At 39.9% G+C, this 19,975-nt stretch overlaps 1 protein-coding gene across 1 annotated transcript in view; it reads left to right on the top strand.

Moving 5' to 3' along the window:
* The window catches only part of ELP2 (elongator acetyltransferase complex subunit 2), an 81,233-nt gene extending 63,260 nt beyond the window's left edge, over positions 1–17,973 (top strand). The window contains exons 17-22 of the mRNA XM_075921530.2: positions 13,161–13,233; positions 13,774–13,966; positions 14,497–14,618; positions 15,143–15,285; positions 15,574–15,687; positions 17,678–17,973. Coding sequence (XP_075777645.2) covers positions 13,161–13,233; positions 13,774–13,966; positions 14,497–14,618; positions 15,143–15,285; positions 15,574–15,687; positions 17,678–17,834 — 802 coding nt within the window. The 3' untranslated portion in view covers positions 17,835–17,973. The remainder of the gene's footprint in view (positions 1–13,160; positions 13,234–13,773; positions 13,967–14,496; positions 14,619–15,142; positions 15,286–15,573; positions 15,688–17,677) is intronic.
* The last annotated feature ends 2,002 nt before the right edge of the window (positions 17,974–19,975 follow it).

The raw sequence follows: 19,975 nt of genomic DNA, 5'->3' as shown, positions 1-19,975 counted from the left end.
CAGAGAGGTAGCTGTGTTAATCTGTATCTGTAAAAACAACTAGGATTCCTATTCATAATTCCATCACATCATTCTTTGAACACAGCCTGCATGTATACATCACTCAGTGATTTTCAGGAACATTGTGTTACCACTTTGTATATCATACCTTACATTACACATTATAGATATAGATTATGACATAAGGACATAAGAATGGCCATATGTGGTCAGACAAAAGGCCCATCTAGCCCAGTACCCTATCTTCCAACAGTGGCCAATGCCAGGTGTCCAGAGGGAATGAACAGAACAGGTAACCATCAAGTGATCCCTCCCCTTTCACCCCTTTCCAGCTTCTGACAGAGGCTAGGGACACCATTCTTACCCATGTTGGCTAATAGCCAGTGATGGACCTATCTTCCATTAATTCATCTAGTTCTTTTTGAATTTTTCATAGCATCCTCTGGCAAGGTGTTCCATAGGTTGACTGTGAGTTGTGTGAAGTAGTACTCTTTGTTGTTGATTTAAACTAGGAATGTTAAAAAGTATAAAGTATTTTGTTTTGTAAACACCAACTGGTAACATTTTTAGCAATTTTATTTTTATATATATAGATATATATATGTACACGTGTCTGGGGGGGGGCAGCTCTGCAGGAGCTGGTGCACCTGGGGAGCCAGCTTTTAAGTCGGCCACCCACGTATGCCAGCTCTTGTGGAGCTGCCATCTCTCCTTCCCCACATTGTTGCCTCTGTGTCAGAAGCAGTAGCGCTGGAAAGAGGGGGAGAGCTTGTGTGTAGCCATGAAGGTTAACCAGTGAGCCCAGGCTCATAGGTTAACCATTTAAGCATTTGAATTGTCACTTCCCTATTTTAAACCTGCTGCCTGTTAATTCATGACCCTCTAGTTCTTGTGTTATGGGGAACAAGTAAATAGCTATTCCTTATTTACTTCCGCCACACCTGTCTTGATTTTATAGACCTCTATCATATCCCCCTTCGTTTCCTCTTTTCTAAGATGAAAAGTCCCAGGTTTATTAATCTCTCTTCATATGGTGGCCATTTCATACCCCTAAAAGTTTTGTTGCCTTTTTCTGAACTTTTTCAGTGTCAGGATATCTTTTTGGAGATGAGGTGACCACATCTGCATGCAGTACTCAAGATGTGGGTGTATCATGGATTTATACAGAGGCAATAAGATAGTCTCTGTCTTACTCTCTATCCCTTTCTAAATTACTGCTTTTTTGACTGCTCCAGCATATTGACTGGATGTTTTTAGAGAACTATTCACAGTGACTCCCAGATCTCTCTCTTGAGTGGTAATAGCTACCGTATTTTCCGGCGTATAAGACGACTTTTGATGTTAAAAAAACATCCCCCCAAAATCGGGGGTCGTCTTATACGCCGGGTATGCGGCTTTGCAAAGCCTCGGGGGAAGGAGGCGGCGGGGCATCCCAGGCGCGCCGGAGCTGCCCCGCCGCCGGAGCCCCTCCGTGGCTTTGCAAAGCCTCGGGGGAAGCCGGCGGCGGGGCAGCCCAGGCGTGCCGCGGCTGTCCTGCTGCCGGGGCATCCTCAGAGGCTTTGCTCCCGGTGTCCCTGGTCTGCTGGAGACGGTCCCCAGCAGACTAGAGGCACCGGGAGCAAAGCCGCAGCGGCGGCGGGACCCCGCCGCTGCTGCGGCTTTGCTCCTGGTGCCTCTGGTCTGCTGGGGACCGTCTCCAGCAGACCAGGGACACCGGGAGCAAAGGAGGCGGAGGGGCGCTGGGGTATAAGACGAAACCCTATCTTTTAACTAAAAAATTAGGGGGTGGTCTTATACGCCCAGTCGCCTTATACGCCGGAAAATATGGTAATTTAGTCCCCATTATTTTATATGTATAGTTCAGATTATGTTTTCCAACATGCATTACTTCGCATGTATCAACATTAAAATATATCTGCCATTTTGTGGCCCAGTCAACAAGTTTTGTGAAGTTCTTTTGAAGCTCTTCACAGTCTGCTTTGGACTTCATTGTATTGGGAAGTTTAGTATTATCTGCAAATTTTGCCATCTTGCTATTCACCCCATCTCTGCATTATTTATGAATATGTTGAATAGATTTGGTCCCAATAGAGACCCCTGTATTACCTCTCTCGATTCTGAAAACTGATCATTTATTCCTATCCTTTGTTTCCTATCTTTTAACCAGTTACCAGTCCATGAGAAGACCTTCCCTCTTATCCCATGACAGCTTACTTTGCTTAAGAGCCTTTGGTGTAGAACCATGTCAGAAGCTTTCTAGAAATCTAAGTACACAGTGTCTACTAGATCCCCCTTGTCCACATGCTTGTTGACCCCCTCAAAAAATTATAGTAGATTAGTAATTCATGTTTTCTCTTTACAGAAACTATGTTGATTTTCACCCAACAAATTATATTAATCTGTATATGACCATTTTTCATCTGTGAGAGACAATTTTGTTCTTCACTATAGTTTCAACCAATTTGCCCAATACTGACATTAGACTTACCGGACTGTAATTGCCAGGATTACCTCTAGAGCCTTTTTTGAAAATCGGTGTCAGTTTAGCTATCTTCCAATCATTAAATACAGAAGATGATTTAAAGAATAAGTTACAAACCACAGTTAGTAGCTCTGCAATTTCACATTTGAATTATTTCAGAATTCTTGGGTGAATGCCACTTGGTCCCGGGGACTTGTTGTTCAGTTTGTTCCAAAACCACCTGTAATGACACCTCAGCAAGTTGGAATATTCTGGGTTGGTCAGGTTCAGCTCTAGTGACTACATTTCTATAGGGCAGACCCACTCAAGGTTCTCTTTCAAGGTGATTGAAGGGTTCCAACAAAAGGGGGGATCCCATTATAGTGCCAGTGATTTTCCTACCCTTACTTTTCCATTCTATGAATGACCCATAATTCACATTAAAAAGTCCTTGAGTTCCATTTGTATTGAGACTTTGGGTGTCCAACAGGAAAGCATTTTTTTTTCTTGTTTTAAAAAGTTAAAGCTGAAGATTGACCATTAATTTTTTTCCCCTGCCTCAGAAATAACCAGTTAAAAGTGTGGGGGAGAAGGCTAGCTGCATTTCAGTATATCCATCATTCTGGATTCCTATGCAGTAATACAACCTTGACATATTTGTGATCCACATCACTTAAAATCATAACTATATTGCATTTAGCAGGGGTTGTGGGTGGCTTATTTAATCTAATTGATTTCCCTCTATTTTTAAAGTTACTGAATTTTTTTGATAGGCAGTGGATGTAAAATATTCTTGGCTTTCAATTTTATTGCATAGCATTAATCTTAAAAGAAGCAACATGAAATCACATAATGTAGATGGCATGTGGTTGTAGCAGCTGGAAAACAGTGTTAGGAACTGGTTTGCTAAAAATAGCTTGCTTAGCACCTAGATTTCTGTGCCTAATATTCAAGCTTTAACTCCATCACCAAAATTTGGAAAAAATGTTTAATTTCGATAAATATTGAATTGATTAGATAATGTTACTATAAAAAATCCACTGAAGTGTTTGCATAACCTAACTGCCATATAAAGAATGCGACAAAATGTGAAATTAAGCATTATAAAATTTATGCTAATACTTTTGGAAAAATCTCTGTTGAATTAGTATGCAGCAGTTTTATTTACATACTGAACCTTTGTATTCTTAAGGCATTTACTTTTGTGATTGACACTAAAATGTTATCAGAAATGTGTAAATGTATATTCTATATAATATATTTGAAAGTTTGCTCACTTCAACAGTACGTAAAATAATTTCGTTGGTGTGATTGACTGCAAACTTTGAAAGAGACACAATTTTACACAAAAGTTTTGTTCAATACACAGTGCCAGGGTGGAATGAATTGTGTGAGTATTCTGCTAAAAATGTAGCTCCTTAGTCTTCCTTAAATTCAGTGAGCTATAATGTAGTCAACTGTTTTTTCCTCATAATGAGGTTTGAGAGAGTTTTTTGTTATATCAGGTGGGGATTAAATTGTTGATAATTTTATGCTTCCAAATTCCTTCTTTCCACAAAGCAAGCCCAACCATAAGAGGGTTTGTCCACTCATCGCTAGTTTGTTATCTTGCTTCTAGGTAGGGGAATATAATTCTCACTACATTGGGTGCCCACTTGTTGCTTCCTCCATGATCCTCTTTCTTCTGGTAACTTGCTCTGGTCACCATTTAGTTCTCACCCCTTTTGGGGTTATAAAGTTGAACAAACAAAAGTTCAATAAATAATTCCTAGACCCTGTGTTGCTTTAGCCACAGGTGCTTGCTCCAGTCTAGTGCCTTCCAGATATCTCCACTATTTAGTGCCTTTAAGACTGACCCATAGACTTTATCTCCCTGCACTTGGCTACATTGCATGTTTTATCTTTACCTGGATAAATAGTTTTGCTTATATCAATAGTTTTCTGTAGTTCCTACACAGTACAAAGACTTTCATTCAGTAAAGTAACTTCATGGTTTTCCCAACTACATTATAGATCTTCAATGAATTCTTTTAATCTGGTGACATACTGCATTTTAGTTTTCATTATTGTTCACCCTTGAAGTTTCTCTTAAAACCTCTGCTTTCTCATAATTAGAACTTCTAACTATTTTGTCAGTTTCAATAATACCTGGGATGTAACTTCTCTTTTTCTGAAATTCATTCATTCATTCATTCATTCATTCATTCATTCATTCATTCATTCATATATATATATTTTTCTGGTTTATTTCTGATGCTTTGATAGCTTTATTTAACTTCCCACGATATTCCTCCAATTGTCTTTGATTTTGTTACAGTGTTTTATGGTATTGAGTTGCCTTACTTCATTAGATTGTCACTATTCATTGTAAATTTTGGTTTCTTATAAACTTCTTTAACTGACATTTGCACATCTTATTCAATAATGGAAGTGAGTTTTTACTTGTGGGATATTTTAATATCTTGGCTATGACTACAGTAGCCGCTGTTGTTATCCTCCTTATTACATTGTCATTGGAATTCTGTGTCACTCTCACAGGGTACGTCTACACAGCACACTTATTTCAAAATGAACTACCGTATATTCCGGCGTACAAGACGACCTCTGAAGTTAAAAAACATCCCCCAAAAATCGGGGGTTGTCTTGTACGCCGGATGCCCCGCCGCCGGAGCCCCTCCGTGGCTTTGAAAGCCTCGGGGGAAGCCGGTGGCGGGGCATCCCAGGCGCGCATGGGCTGCCCCCCCGCCGGAGCCCCTCCGCGGCTTTGAAAGCCTCGGGGGAAGCCGGCGGGGGGGCATCCCAGGCGCGCATGGGCTGCCCCCCCGCCGGAGCCCCTCCGCGGCTTTGAAAGCCTCGGGGGAAGCTGGCGGCGGGGCATCCCAGGCGCGCATGGGCTGCCCCCCCTCCGGAGCCCCTCCACGGCGGCGCGGAGGGGCTCCGGAGGGGGGGCAGCCCATGCGCGCCTGGGATGCCCCGCCGCCGGCCTCCCCCGAGGCTTTCAAAGCCGCGGAGGGGCTCCGGCGGGGGGGGGGGGGGGGAAGCCCAGGCGCTCCTGGCGGCTTTGCTCCCGGTGCCTCTGGTCTGCTGGGGACCATCTCCAGCAGACCAGGGACACCGGGAGCAAAGGAGGCGGACGGGCGCTGGGGTATAAGATGAAACCCTATCTTTTAATTAAAAAGATAGGGGGTCGTCTTATACGCCCAGTCGCCCTATACGCCGGAAAATACGGTATTTCAGAATTTTTTTTCTGTGATCGCTTATTTCAAAATAGCACGTCTACACTACAGGGAAGTCTCAAAATTACTCTGAGGCAGGCTTCCCTAATGTGGATGTGCTACCTTGATTTAGAGCCCCAGGAGGCACTGGGGAGTAATTTCTTTGAATGGCCCTGGAAGGAGCTATTTCAACATAGCAGCAGTAGAGCAGCCACACTAATGCTATTCTGAAATAGCTGTTTTGGAATAAGCATTATACCTCGTGGAATGAGTTTTATAGATTTTGAAATAAGCCGTCCGTTATTTCGAAATCATTTCGAAATAATAGAATTGCTGTGTGGATGCTCGCATTGTTATTTCGAAATAGTTGTGCTGTGTAAAAGCACCCACAGTGATCATTCACAATTTACTTGTGACTAGCCCCCAGTTAGCTTTCTTAAAATTCTAGGTTGGTAATTTTCCATTATCTTTAACCTTACGTTGTCCTTGAAAAGTAAAGAGAAATGATCACTCCCCCTTCCTTCTTCAATATATATTTCCCAGTTGCATATGCTTGCAATAACTGCTGTTCTAATTCCCAGGTCTGAGCAAGAAAACCTACATTCTGATACTTTAAATCTGGTCAGGGTGCCATCATTTAAACCTTGTAGATAATTTTTGTCTATTAAATCTTTCTTGGCATGTGCCATTATTATCATTTGTCCCACTTTCCATAACTTATGGACTGTTAAGATCACCTCATGTAATATGGTCTTCTCCTGGGGAATTCTGTGCCAAAAATAATGCACATACTATTTTAAAATTCTGCATAATTAATTTCCTAAAATAACACAATATAATCATGCTGGTTTCAGCTATTTTAGTGATTTATATAAAATTGGAGTACTTGGATGGAAAATGGAATTAGGGAGCATTGGAGGAAATTACCAAGACCCCTCTGTCCACTAGTAATGTAGCTAATATTGACCCTTCACTTTTTGTTATTAGTCAACAAATTTATGCAGCCATGTGTGCAGTGTTGCATCATAGGCAACTGCAGAGCAAGCGAGGGCTGGGAACTCAAACGCAACAATTTATATGGACTACTGACCCTCTCCAAGTCAGTAGCATACAGTTCATAGACAATATTTTGATAGGAATTTTTTTCAGTCCAAAAATTAGACCAGTTCTAATCACTAAAGTACCATAAGCATTTATAAGGCTTTATTGTCCTTTTCAATAAGGCTCATTTACACCACTCTGGTAATGTAAAGGAGCCTTAAAATGTTTACACTTGCTTTTATACTTAGGGTTGCCAGATGGTTGAACCAAAAATACTGAACGCCTCCCCTCCCCCCCAAAAAAACAAAGGGGGAAAAATTCTGTTGGGGGGGGGGGAAAAGGGGGGGGAGACCAAAGTTGTTGAGCAAAAAAAATTAAATAAAACAACAGCATGGCCCCTTTCAGAGTGAGTGCAGAGTTAGAATAGTAGAATAGGGATAGGAACAGGGGAGAGGTTGAGCACTAAGACCAGGGAAGGCATTGCTTCTCTTGGTCTTTAGGCTTTTTGCTGGCGGTCATTTTCTGTTCTTGTTCAAGCCAGAACTTAGCTTCCCTCCAGAACCAGGTAAGCATGGAGTCCAAGGGCGGGGGGCTGCAGGAGGGCAGAGCCCGGACACTAGGGTTGCCATGTGTCCGGTATTTTCGCCTCCTGGCCGGTTAAAAAAAACAGAACAGAACATACCGGATAGTTTAGGTGTCCGGTATTTTCTGAATTTTTTTTTTACCAGACAGGAGGCGGAAATACTGGACTGTACAGGTCAATACCGGACACCTGGCAACCCTATTTCTACTCCTGAGAGAATTCACTAAGAACAATGGGAATAGATCACTAAGGCAGCTCACACCTAGAGTTTATTTCAGCCTCACTACTAACACAGATGTTACATGTGGTTCAGATTTACAGGTTTGTTTGTTTGTTTGTTTTTTAATTAAAGCTTAGATTTTGGAGCACAAGATGACATCATGGAGTGATGCAAAAATGCCATACTCAGTATAGCCACCCTTATTTGCCACCATTCTCAGTTGAATCCCTCTAGCTCGTGACAGTCGGAGGTGTGCTGCGGAGAACAAGAGGTCAAAATGGCCGCCCTTAAAGGGGCAGGTGACCTTTTTTCAATAACTGTTCCCCGGTCCGTCTCCTGGCCTCCCCTCACCTTTTTTTCCCTCAACAAAAAATCCTTGGTGTTCCTCATTAAAAAAAAAAAAGTTATTGTTTGGTGTTCCTCGGTCTTAAAAAGTTTAAGAAACACTGCTCTAGCCAAGACTGTGTATAGTGGGGTTTCCCTGGCTTTTCAAAATTAGATTGCATCTTCAGCTTCCCAGAGTTAGTGGGTGCACCTGCTTGCCATATACATTTGCAGACTTAATGATTACTTATTATGATCATTCTAGAAAAGCTAACCAGTCTCTCCTTCAGTAGCAGTTTTGTCCTAATACCTACTTTAAAGTCAGGTTATACACATTTCATAAAAAATGCCACTGAAGGAACCCGGTGCTCAAAGTTTGAACAGCTTTAAGGAAAGAAAATGCCCGTTTGCTAAGAAAAGTGCTAAAATAAAAGAATTGGTTTTCTTCAGAGATGAAAAATATAGAACATGTTATTAAACATCTAAGTATCCAGAATTACAGGAGATTTGGGGATGTGTCTTATTTGCATGGAACACAGTCATATTCCTGTTAGGAAAACAAGGGTGATGTTGAGGGGCTATGCTTTATATGTCTTTTCTATAGAAGAACAGAATTACCAGATTTTTCTCTCTTTAACTTGTAATTTTTATTAAATGAGACTTAATCTTTAACAAACATTTTGTTGACCATTGAGTTTTGTATTGAGGAAAACAGCTGCTGCTAATTAGGCAGCTTATATTTCCTCATTGAGACCCCTTATCACTAGTATAATTAAAATAATTAAAATATCCTTTAGAAAGAGCAGAAGGATTAAAATATGTATGCTAACAAGATAATAAAGAATAACAAGATAATAAAGTAATAAAGAAAAACAGATGAGAGCAGAACCCTATGACCAAAGAATGTAGGCCATCCATAACAGAATGCTATCTTGTGAAACAGTGGCTCCTAAAAGAACTTGGGAGTTATGTTTAATTAGCTGAACATGAGCTCCCAGTGCAACACTGTGGTCAAAAGTGCTAACATTATGCTTGTAAGTATAAACAAGGAGCTATTGAGTTAGGAGTAGAGTGTACTTTACACTGCTAATATTGCTACTAGAATTGAGTCACTGTCTGATGTTGACAATTCAAGAAAGATGCTGAAAAATTGACATGTTCAGAAAAGAACCATGAGAATGATTGGATTGAAGATTCAGAGTGCTATCCATCTTATGAGAAAAAAGGTGACTTGATATTTTGTTTTGGGGAACAGAAATGTAATATTACAGGGTTCTTCAGTCTAACAGACAAAGATATAACAAGATCCAATAGCTAGGAATTAAACCTAGACAAATTCAGACTAGAAAGAAGTGCAGATTTTTACTGGTAGGTTATCTAGCCATTGGAACAATTTACCAAAGATTGTAGTGGCTTTAAACCATTGCTCCCTCCTGAATGTCCATCCCTCTGTAATACACAGATAAAAATATGAGGTAAAGCTGTGAAAAGTGTTTAGGGTGCAGATTTTAAAAGATATTTAGATGTTTCACTGCCTATGTCTTGTTTTTTAAATGGGTTTATGCTTTGGGATTTTGGCTCCTAACTACCTAATCCTTTTTGCAAATATGATTTAGATCCCAAGTCAGGCATTTCGCCACTGAACTGGGTGAAGTTTCCCCTTGACCTGCCTCTTCTGGCTGAGTGCCCCCTCCCCCTGTCCCTAGCCAGGGCAAGGAGACTGAGGGCTTGGCCCTGTCTGGAGTTGAGCTTTCAGTCCCAGTGTGGACTGTGGCAGAGCTCTCAGCCCAGTCTCTCACCTGGATCAACCCAGAGCTCCTTCCTTCCCTGCTGTATCGCCACCCCTGTTTTGCTCCTTCCTCTGCAGTTCTGTCCCTGTTCCTCCCCTTCCCTTGGTACTCCCATCCTCTGGTCAATAGCCGTATTGGGGCAAACAGCACTCAGCTTTCCTTCCCCTCCCCTGAAGCAGTCAGCTTTCAGTCAGTAGTCACCTTTCCTTCTCCTCCTCTGACTGAAGCAAGGGACTGGGGTCTTAATTGGCTCCAGGTGCTCTAATTAACCTGTAGTAACCTCTCCTTAGTCCTCCGGGAATAAGGCTCTGATCATCCTGGGGTTTATGTTTCTCTCTGTCTCACTCAAAATTGCTCTTCTGCTGCCCTCTGACTCTACTGTATTACAAAGGTAGTAAATTTAGTTAAATTAACAAACTAATTTTCTCCCAGAATCATTTGTCCAGCTTTCATATTCATGCACTTTTGAACCAGTTAATTTCTTAATAAATTGCATTATGTATGGAATTGTTACTTTAAAGATTTTTTTGTCAACTATATTTATGTTCAATATTTGTACATTCAAATAAATGAACATTTGTTTAAGCATGATGCAGTAACTTTTACATAAGGATGGTGTATACTATACATAACCACACTTGTTTAAATAAACATTATAATCTATTAGAATTCTTATTTTTAATTTTATGGACCAAACAAAGTGAATACACATTATAGAAATTCAGTATTTATTGTGACTTTATTTTTTCTTCCAACAGCCCTAACTTTTGATTTCATTAAGTATATTCTGGCTGCTATGTGTCTTGCAACTTACTTTACAGGGGGTTGTATTTTCAAGAAAGAAAACAAAAATGATAAAGTGAGGTGAAATGCATGTATTTATTTTTTATCTTAGAATCTTGATGATTTTGTACAATGTGAGAAGTTAAATGAATTTTTAATACCTGCTTACCAGTTAAATGTTAGTAGTTTCTAGTGTTGTTTAAGGTATCCGGTATCTTCCCTGATTTTGATTATGTGTATACTGGCTGGAAGCACTTAAAAATCTGATGAATGAGGGGCACTTTGGAATGAAGTCATATCCTATCTAGTTATGATTTCTCTTAGGTTACATTATTTAGTAATTTTTTGCCATCATAAATTTAAGAATTGATTTCAACTGTTTGAAACTCTTGATCATTAAGAGAATAAATATATAGAGCTATAGAGATACATTTAAAAAGTAAATTGAAAGGGATTTTAGTGTACACGAGAGCTGCCTGTCCTCAGGTATGTTACCCTCCTTCAGTAGTTTATATATAGCAGTCACTGCTTAGCTGTGGTCAGTATACCATTTGCCATTGGTCCGCTTGCTCAATTTAATTAAAAGAAGCTAAAATTATTTTAAATGCTCCCCAGATTTTCCATGTATACAGTTGCTGTAGTGATGTTCGTGATTGTGAAGGTCTGAAACTTCCAAGTTTAAGATAATTAAAACCAAAAATAGCAGCTGTATGTCATCAGATATAAGATGGTAATGGTAGCAATATAACACAATTGGGAGACAGGTGAGGATAGTTAACAATCTGTAACTTTAAAATTGTTTTGTAAATGTATACATATTCATGAAATATATAATGGTTGAATTCTTTCAAAGTTAGGCTATGTCTACACTACAATCGTAAGTGGACCTGTCAGCTCGACTTACAGCCACTGTGTAAATTACTGTGGTGGCTGATGTCTGCCCTTCCCACTTCCTGTCAGTAGTACGTATCCTCACTAGGAGCACTTCCAAGAGAAGTAGTGTAGAGGATGAGAGCCAGGGCCTAAAGCCCAGCTGTCCCCCGAGGCTTCTCACCTCCTAATTGGGAGTGGGTAGGGGGCAGCCGTCTGGAGCTTCTTGCTTCTGGTGTGATGATCTGTGGCCAGAGTCCAGTCAGCTGCTCTACTTCTGGGAGGGGGCAGCAGAGCATCCCGCTGGGAGCTTGGGTTGCTGCCCAGCATGGAGTGGGACCCAGCAGCAGCACAGCTCTGGAGCTGTCTTTCTTGTCAATGTCATGTGAAATTGACAGGAATGACAGCCAGTGACTGATGTAAGCCACCCTAACTATACTGACACAAGTCCTATACCTCCTGTCGGAGTGATTTTATTATGTTGGCATAGCAGGGGAGTTATATTGGTGTGAGGAGCATTTTGGTATGTACTCATGCACATTTTTATTGCCAAAGTTATGTAGTGTAGATTAGGTCTTATATACAAAGTTCCTTTGAGTTCTGTTTTGTACTGCAGTTGGGATCTCCTCCTCTTTTTGTAGAGGAAAAACAGTACTTTGCTCTTCAACTAGCTGAGAACAGTCGCACAAAGAACAAGATCTTTGACAAAGCATACAGCTGCTGGGTTGAGGAGCTTATTCTTTGTGAATTGATTCAGCCAGCTCAAGAGCATGGGAATGGGTGGGGGCAGAGAAGGCTATTCCAATATCGTTCTTGTTGTTTTCTATAGGAAGTTTTAAAGCAAAGTAATGATTACTTTTATGAAGAAAAAAATCTTCACAGAAGTGCCCTTTCAGGAATGTGAAGTCCCAAGACAATCAGACAGCTTAACAAAGATCCTGTTTTTCTCATTGCAACTCCCTTCCTAAATCTTAAAAAAAACTACCCACTCCCCACATCTGGAAATGAATTCCTCACACCACTATATTGTCTGTCACTTCAAGTTAATTTGTACAAAACGGACTAAGTTAAGGCATCCAGGAGTATGTACCCTCTAGTCTTCTACCCAGATTCTCACTCACACAGCAGTTAGTAGCAGTGCTACTAACACAGCAGTGATACATTTCAGACAATATACTACACTGTGGCTCTGCCTCAGAGTGGATGCTAACCTTCCAACAACCAGTTCCCTAGATGTGAGTGAATGTGATTTTCCAGAAAAAAAAATTATTGGGAAAACACTGGTTGATTTGTGTTAGTATGCATGTATTGTGTTGGGGGAGTTCATGTAAAACTTGTGTGTCATTTGTCATTTTTAGATTGTACACTCTGGGGTGTGTGACTAGATTACAGGGTTTTGTTGACAAAACTGGACTTTTGTCGACAAAACTATACCCGCATCTCCACTGCCACTGAGTTCTGTCGACATAACGTCGACAGAACTCAGCAATTTTTTCGACAGCTGTAAACCTCATTCTACAAGGATTCTTCTGTCGACAAAAGTCTGTAGTCTAGACGTAGCCTGGGAAGGAACTTTGTCTTTATGTTTGTACAGCATCTCACACAAGGGGCTCCTGATTCTCATTGGGCCCTCCAGCCATTATAAAGATTTGAATTCTCTTTAAAATACATTTTTAAATATTCCGTTTATTGATTTGGTCTAGGGCTGTCAGGTGAAAATGCTGGAAATTAGATGTTCATACATATTGCTGTTCTTGAAATATCCTCATAATTTAAAGCTCTGTGATATTTTAAAAATACTATATAAATCTTGAAGTGTATCACTAAGATCGTGTAATCTGTATAACAAGTTTTATTTTCTGTTTCATTTCAGATATGGTCATGGCTATGAAATATTTTGTGTTGCTTGTAACAGTTCAAAAACTATAGTTGCCTCAGCATGTAAGGTAGGAACAGAGATTTTAGCCCCACTTACTGAAAGGGGTTCTATGATGTCAGATTGACAGGGTTTATGGTCTTGAATTTAGAGCATAGGATTGGCAGACACGATTCTAGGTTGCAGTCTGGATTCTGCAGCTTGACTTGCTGTGATGGGGCAAACCACCTAATTTCTCTGTGTCATAGTTTGCCCGTCCATAAAATGCATATATTTGTTATTACAGACATGTGCAAATGAATGTGCAAAAATTAGTAATGAATTATTTATGGTATTTTTAGTGTTGAGCAAGTTTAAAAAGAAAGTGAATTGCCATAATTAATACGTGTTCTAATAAACTTCTTCCAGGGTTTTGTAGAAAGTTTAAGCGGGAAACATCCTTACTATCATAGTAATCTGTGAATGAAAATAAAACTTGGACTTCCTAGAGGAAAATACAGCCCTAATTCAGTTGCAAACATTTTAAAAAATCATGCTAATATTTTAGGCTATCATTTTGTTTTCTTTTTCCCTTTCTTTATTTTCAGTAGTTTTGTTTCCGTTTTCACAGGCTTCCAAAAAAGAACATGCAGCTATTATTTTGTGGAGCACCTCATCATGGAAGCAACTGCAAAGTTTGTCTTTTCACAATTTGACTGTTACTCAGATGGCATTTTCTCCTGATGACAAATTCTTATTAGCAGTTTCCAGAGATAGAAATTGGTCACTGTGGAAAAATCAAGATAAAAACCCATCGCTGTTAGGTAAGCTACCTAGCATTGGTGTGTCCATGCAAAAAGAGGTGTTTAAAGCTAACCTTGTTCACTACTTTTTAACGGTTTCAACGGTAAGTTAATAAGCTTTTGTTATGTCTCTTGGCATCTTGTTATACTTTTTTAATTCTTTTGGATATAGAGAATTGTTCTTGTGGCTATTTTTAAATACTATACATTTGACTGTTCCACTTTTTCAGAGAAAGAAATGCATGCAGAAGAGAAAATTGTTTTCATTATCTGTCAGTTGTAACACAACAGGTTATATTTTTTATTGGTCGCAGTAAATGTATAATAAATATGAAAGTAAATGTGGCTTGCTCCTTCCTGCAAAGTGCTGAGTATCTCCAGTTCCCTCTGAAGGCACACGAAGAGTAGATAGTGAGGTTGTGCCCTATGTGATTATTCCTGTAGCCTTGGTCTCCTTCCTGTACTGCTTTCAAAGCAAAATAAGAGCAGGTATTTGTTTTACAAAAAAATAACTAACAGGATTTTTCTTCTGTTTACTTTTTTTATTCCAGAACCAGTTTTCAACCTCTTTGCATACACAGACAAAAACACAGCTGTGCATAGCCGGATCATTTGGTCTTGTGATTGGACGCCAGACAGCAAATATTTCATTACCGGAAGTCGTGACAAAAAGGTAACCAATATAAAAGGAACTTTAAAACATAAACAACAGCAGCATAAAGCAAGCATTATTTTGAAATAAACATATTAGGACATATCAACTGCATCACATAGTAATGTGGAAACCAGTGGGCTAATTGGGTGCATAAAGCTAAGCACACATATAAATGTACCAGATTATGGCCAATGAATGTTAACGCAAGATTTGCTCGTTTTTTAATGTGTATAGTAACAAAAGGAGAAGATGTAATTTTGTGTTTTTTAATCAAGGATTCTGTAATTTAATTTACTCATCCTTTACAAATAGATTTGTATTTACCAAATATTGTTGCCAATATCTTTCATAATATCACTCTAAACTCTGTTTGTAAGAGAGATTTTAATTTATATGAATAGAAGCTATTGATTATTTCAGAGGAAAAAAGGAGTTATGCTCACCTGCATACCACAGTACAAAATTATTCTTATTCCTGAAGAATTCTTGCTTCTTAAGCAAGGTACATAAAAGATAAAAGTTGATTGTCCTATTCCAAATAGGTTATTATCTGGGGTGAATGTGGCTCAGCTGGAGCTACTGAAAGCAATGGACTAGGTGTAATGGAGCCTTGTTCTTCAATATTGGATGTTGGGGATTCGGTCACTGCAGTCAGTATCAGCCATGTGCTTGCTCCTGATGAAAGGTATTGTTAACTCTTCATTGCAGAGTTCATTTGTTTTTGTTTTTTTCTTTTAACTTGAGTCAAAGCAAATCTTTTCTAGGCCTATTGCTTGCTCTTGTTTTATTTAACATGATATTTTTGTTTCCATTTACATGTTATTTTGATGATGGTACAATACTGAAATAAAGAGCAGACTTCAACATAAAATACGTATGATTTGCTCAGTGGTCCTCCTTTTTTTTTTTTTTTTTTTTTTTATAATCACAGATTCAGCCTTTTTGGAAATAACATGATGTTTCTTCTCAACAGTTACATCATTGCAGTAGGATTAGAGTGTGGGAAGATTAATTTGTACACGTGGAAGCAGAGGGAGCAGAGACCAGCATTGACTGATTGGACCAAATGTGTTGAGACTGACAGCAGGTATTTTTTTTGGGTGAAAGGGCTCATGAGCAATTCTCCAAACCTATCCTGGCTTACAAGACATACGCAAGGAAAGAGTTTTCTCTTGAGAGATAGACCATATTAGAATTCTGAATTAAATTTATTTCAGTGTATCATGAAAGCAGTCAAAAATAATTCCTGATATTTCCAAGGGAGAAAATATTTTTGTTCTTAAAAATCTTCTATTTCAGGCTGATATTAGATATCACAGGGAGGCTAAAAAGGGCATAAACCCAGTTTTTAAAAATCCTTTGTGACTTTTAGGATAGGATTGAAGCTTTTAAAAAGTTTTTAAAAAAACAAAACACTCTTACACTGTAGAGAGGAGTAGGAAATAAGAGAAGGCATGGTGATTCCACTAATCTATGGCATCCACCATGGGATCTTAATTCTTTATTCATTGGGTATTGGCATGGGACAATAGCTATGACAGAAAGGCCTGAGTCAGGATCTGACTTTCTAATAATTTGTCCCAACTATAGTTGTTCCAATAGTCATTTAACACAGTTCTTCGGTTCATTTAATATGGCCCAAATGTCACTTTAGTAATATTAGTAGGGAAAAAATTATGTGGATGGAAACCAGCAGAATCTAGCAATCCTGCATGTGGACAACAGTATTCAAAATATCTCATGAGCCACTTATAGAACCCCAGTGGGCCACATGCAGCCTTGGAGCCACAGGTTGCCTACCACTGGGTTAGGAGTTTGGCCTGGTATGTCAGAGACCTGTGTTAAAGTACCCTGCTCTGTGAGCTTTGGTGTGATCTGGAATGAAAAACTGCTGTGAATCTGGCAGAGCAAAAACTTGAACATAGGTCTTCCACATTTCAGACTAATAACCTGGCTGGAGAGAGCCAGACATGCACAGACACATTCGTTTTTGTGAAAATGTTTCGAAAGGTTTGGTGTTTGTTCTAATGTGGAAGGAAAAATACTGAAAACTCAAAAGTGGAAATGAAAACATTCTCCTGTCAGCTCAAAGATGCACCTAAGCACTAGGTGAGGGGTGAGCAAAATCCGGCCCAGGGGCCATATTCGGCCTGCCAAGCATTTCTCTCCATGCTGCCCAGCTGATTAGCAAAGCGTGCATATTTACAGCCAGCAGTGTGTGTTCAGTTTCCCCTCTTCCCACCTTTCCCCATCGTACAGCCAAGATGCTCCCAGGATTCTCCTGCTAGCTGTGCAGAGTGGGGTAGGGGAACCCTACCAGTGTTCCCTCTAAGCTGCAGGGCAGCATAGCCTCTGCCCAGGCAGAGGCTCAGGGTTCCAGGCAGAGGCTCAGGGTTCCATGCACAGAGCTGACTGTGGAGCTGATTAATCACCTGCAGCTTAGAGGGAACGCTGGACCTAACTCTTTCTCTTGGTGGCCTGGATGTGATAATTAGCAAGAAACCTTAGACTGAGATCTGTAAATGACAGCAGTATTTTAGCATACACTACAGTGAGGGATTCTACATTGTTCCTCTGATTTTGTAGCTGATGTATACATAAATTCCAATCAGAGCAATGCACTAGAATCACCCTTTACCATCACCACCACCATATATTGAGAAAATTGGGATTCATATTTTAGTCTGTAATTGAACATTGTGACTTTGATTCATGTGCACTTAGTCGGTTTGAAAGGCTCATCGAACAAGATTTCTAGTATTTAGTCAGCAGTGTCATTTCTGAGCAAGTGAGATATGTGACCTAAATCGAATATGGTGAAACTTGAAATTGATAGCAGTTTTAATTATTGACAAGTGAGAGGATGAAATGTCATTAGTGTTGTTAATCCCAGAAATTCTGGGGTGTTTAATACCTGCAGGTTGTGATAAGTCGATGTTTCTCAGCTGGTAGCATTCAAAGGGAGTGCACTAATTGGATAAATGATGACGTATAAAATCAGAAGTCCAGCTGAGTTTGACATTTTAAAGTTGGTGTATGCATCCTTTTTTTTCCAATGTCTTCCTTCTTTGTTGCAGCCAAAGTCACACTCTAGCTGTCAAACGGCTATGCTGGAGAAATCGTGTGGGCAGAGCTGGACATAATGACCAGGACAACAGTGAATGGTTGCAGCTTGCAAGTTGTGGAACTGATCACTCTGTAAAGATACTAAATGTTAACAGGTGCGCTCTTTAGCTAAGGCAGCAGCCCAGCTGAGCCAAATGAATCTGTTTTCACTTTAACCATTTGATTTTTAAATTCAATTTTTTGTTGTGAAAACAGAAAAGTCTGACATGTATATTGACCTAATTTATTAAAGTATCTTGAATAATAACACCTTGTGATGTCTTAAAATGTTAACTATTTATCTTATTCAGCTATATTAGGAAGTTTCAAATACATTGGATATTCCAACTATTCCAATATTTATTCCAGTAAATATTTTGGAGAGTGGGTGAAATAGATGGGGGTTCCACTATATCTAGGAATGGTGGCAATGAGATAATGTTTCTCCATTCTGCATGGAGAGGGATACGCAGAGAAATTGGTATTTCTATCGTCCAGTCGAGAAGGAAGCCCGTGTTTGTTTGGGCTTCAAATGAAGTATGAAAACATTTCATTCTCATTATCTCTATTATATGCATAAACTATCCTTTTGGTGTCAACCAGTGTCAGGTTACCTAGTTCGCCACTCCAACAACTAAAAAAACCCCACAGGTCAAGTTTAAATATGCAGCCTCGACTTTGTGCACGTGTACAACCCTGGGTCAGAACCTCAGCTGTAGTAGGTGGTCCAGTTTGCACCAGCTGAGGAGCTCTCTCATTGTGTTGCATTTGTAAAGGTAGCAAGGGAATGCTTATGATACAAGTGCTGCAGTTACACCAGTGTAAGGTTGCACTTACTGCAGCGATGGAACTTTTTCCATCAACCTACTTGTGTTTGATCTTTGTTGCATATAATGTAAAATGTTTCACACCCCTGAATAATGTAGATAGGACAGCCTAGATTTAGGTCTAAGAAACCAGAAGCAGTTCTTCCTCTCTTAGGGAGTGTTGGCACCTTGCTCCCTTCCAGAACCCTCAAGAATGTCAAAACGTGCAGCAATCTTTGTACAGAAGTTAAAATTAAACTAATTACAAGGTAGTTTTCCTCTGTCATAAATGCTGTCCTCTCAGATACTGAGGCAGTGTACAGGTACATTTGATTTAATGGAGGATTCCTGTTCTGACAAAGCCCTGTTCTTCTGTCTTTCCTTCAACTCCTTTTTCCTGTTGCTCAGATGTCTGTCCTTCAAGTGAAAAAACGACAGACTGGCCTTTCAGATTTTAAGAGTAGTGATGATTAATGGTCATTCCGTCTCACCCCTTACTTTTAAGTTTGAAAGTTCTAATGAATATACAAGAACGTAGAGGTATTGAAAGAGCAGGAATGGTCTCAGGAGTAAGTTGTGCTTCCTTAAAGCATCTAATCATTGATGCTTTAAGAGCCTGAGTTCCAGAGCCTTGCAGAAAAGTGGACAAGGATCCCCTCTCATCCTAACAAGTAGGGATGTAAGGAGCAGGACCTGCATAAATGCTACCTCCTCTTTCATTGCAAGGCAAACACCAGCAAGGGAAGGCTACCTACTGGGCTTCTGAGCCTGACAACTAATTGTGGAAAAGGGGCCAGCCAAGAGGTAATTTGTTAAGGCCCTGTGGTTGGTTAATCAGCAATCCAACTCCAAAAAGAAGAGGGTGGGGGACTCCTGTTTAAGGTGAGCCAGAGAGACTGGTTAATTCACAATGCAGCTCTAATGATCATTGAGATGGACTCTGGATTTGATATTGTGACCATCTGAAGCACAACGCTGGCTCCAGGAAGGGAGATAGGTGTTTCCTGAACTGAGATGCAAGACCTGATCAAGACTCTTACATGGACCCAGAGTGTAAATCTTTCTACAAAGTGTAACTTGTGAAGCAACTAACAGTGAGTAACACTTTGTAGAAAGATTTATTAAATCAGATCCCATGAAAGGGTACATGTTTTCAAACAGCCTAGATCTGGGTAATTCATTGGAGGAACCTCAAGAGTGCTGAGGCCACAAAGGAGTATGCTGGAGTGCAGTGTTTCCTGACACTGTTAGAAAGGTCTTACTGTGAGTGTGCAGTGACCATACACATTCCCTGATTCTGTACTGGAAATGCTTCAGTTGTCCTCAAAACACCAGGTATTACTTTAGTGTTGTTGATCTCTTTTTCACTAAGGGTGTGTCTAGACTACATGCCTCCTTCGACGGAGGCATGTAGATTAGCGAGATCGGAAGAGGGAAATGAAGCCGCGATTAAAATAATCGCGG

The sequence above is a fragment of the Pelodiscus sinensis genome, chromosome 2 (genome assembly GCF_052426305.1).
Source record: "Pelodiscus sinensis isolate ZL-2025 chromosome 2, ASM5242630v1, whole genome shotgun sequence".
Classification (NCBI taxonomy): domain Eukaryota; kingdom Metazoa; phylum Chordata; order Testudines; family Trionychidae; genus Pelodiscus; species Pelodiscus sinensis.
The sequence above is the reverse complement of the archived record's forward strand: the minus strand, read 5'-3'. Positions and strand labels throughout refer to the sequence as shown.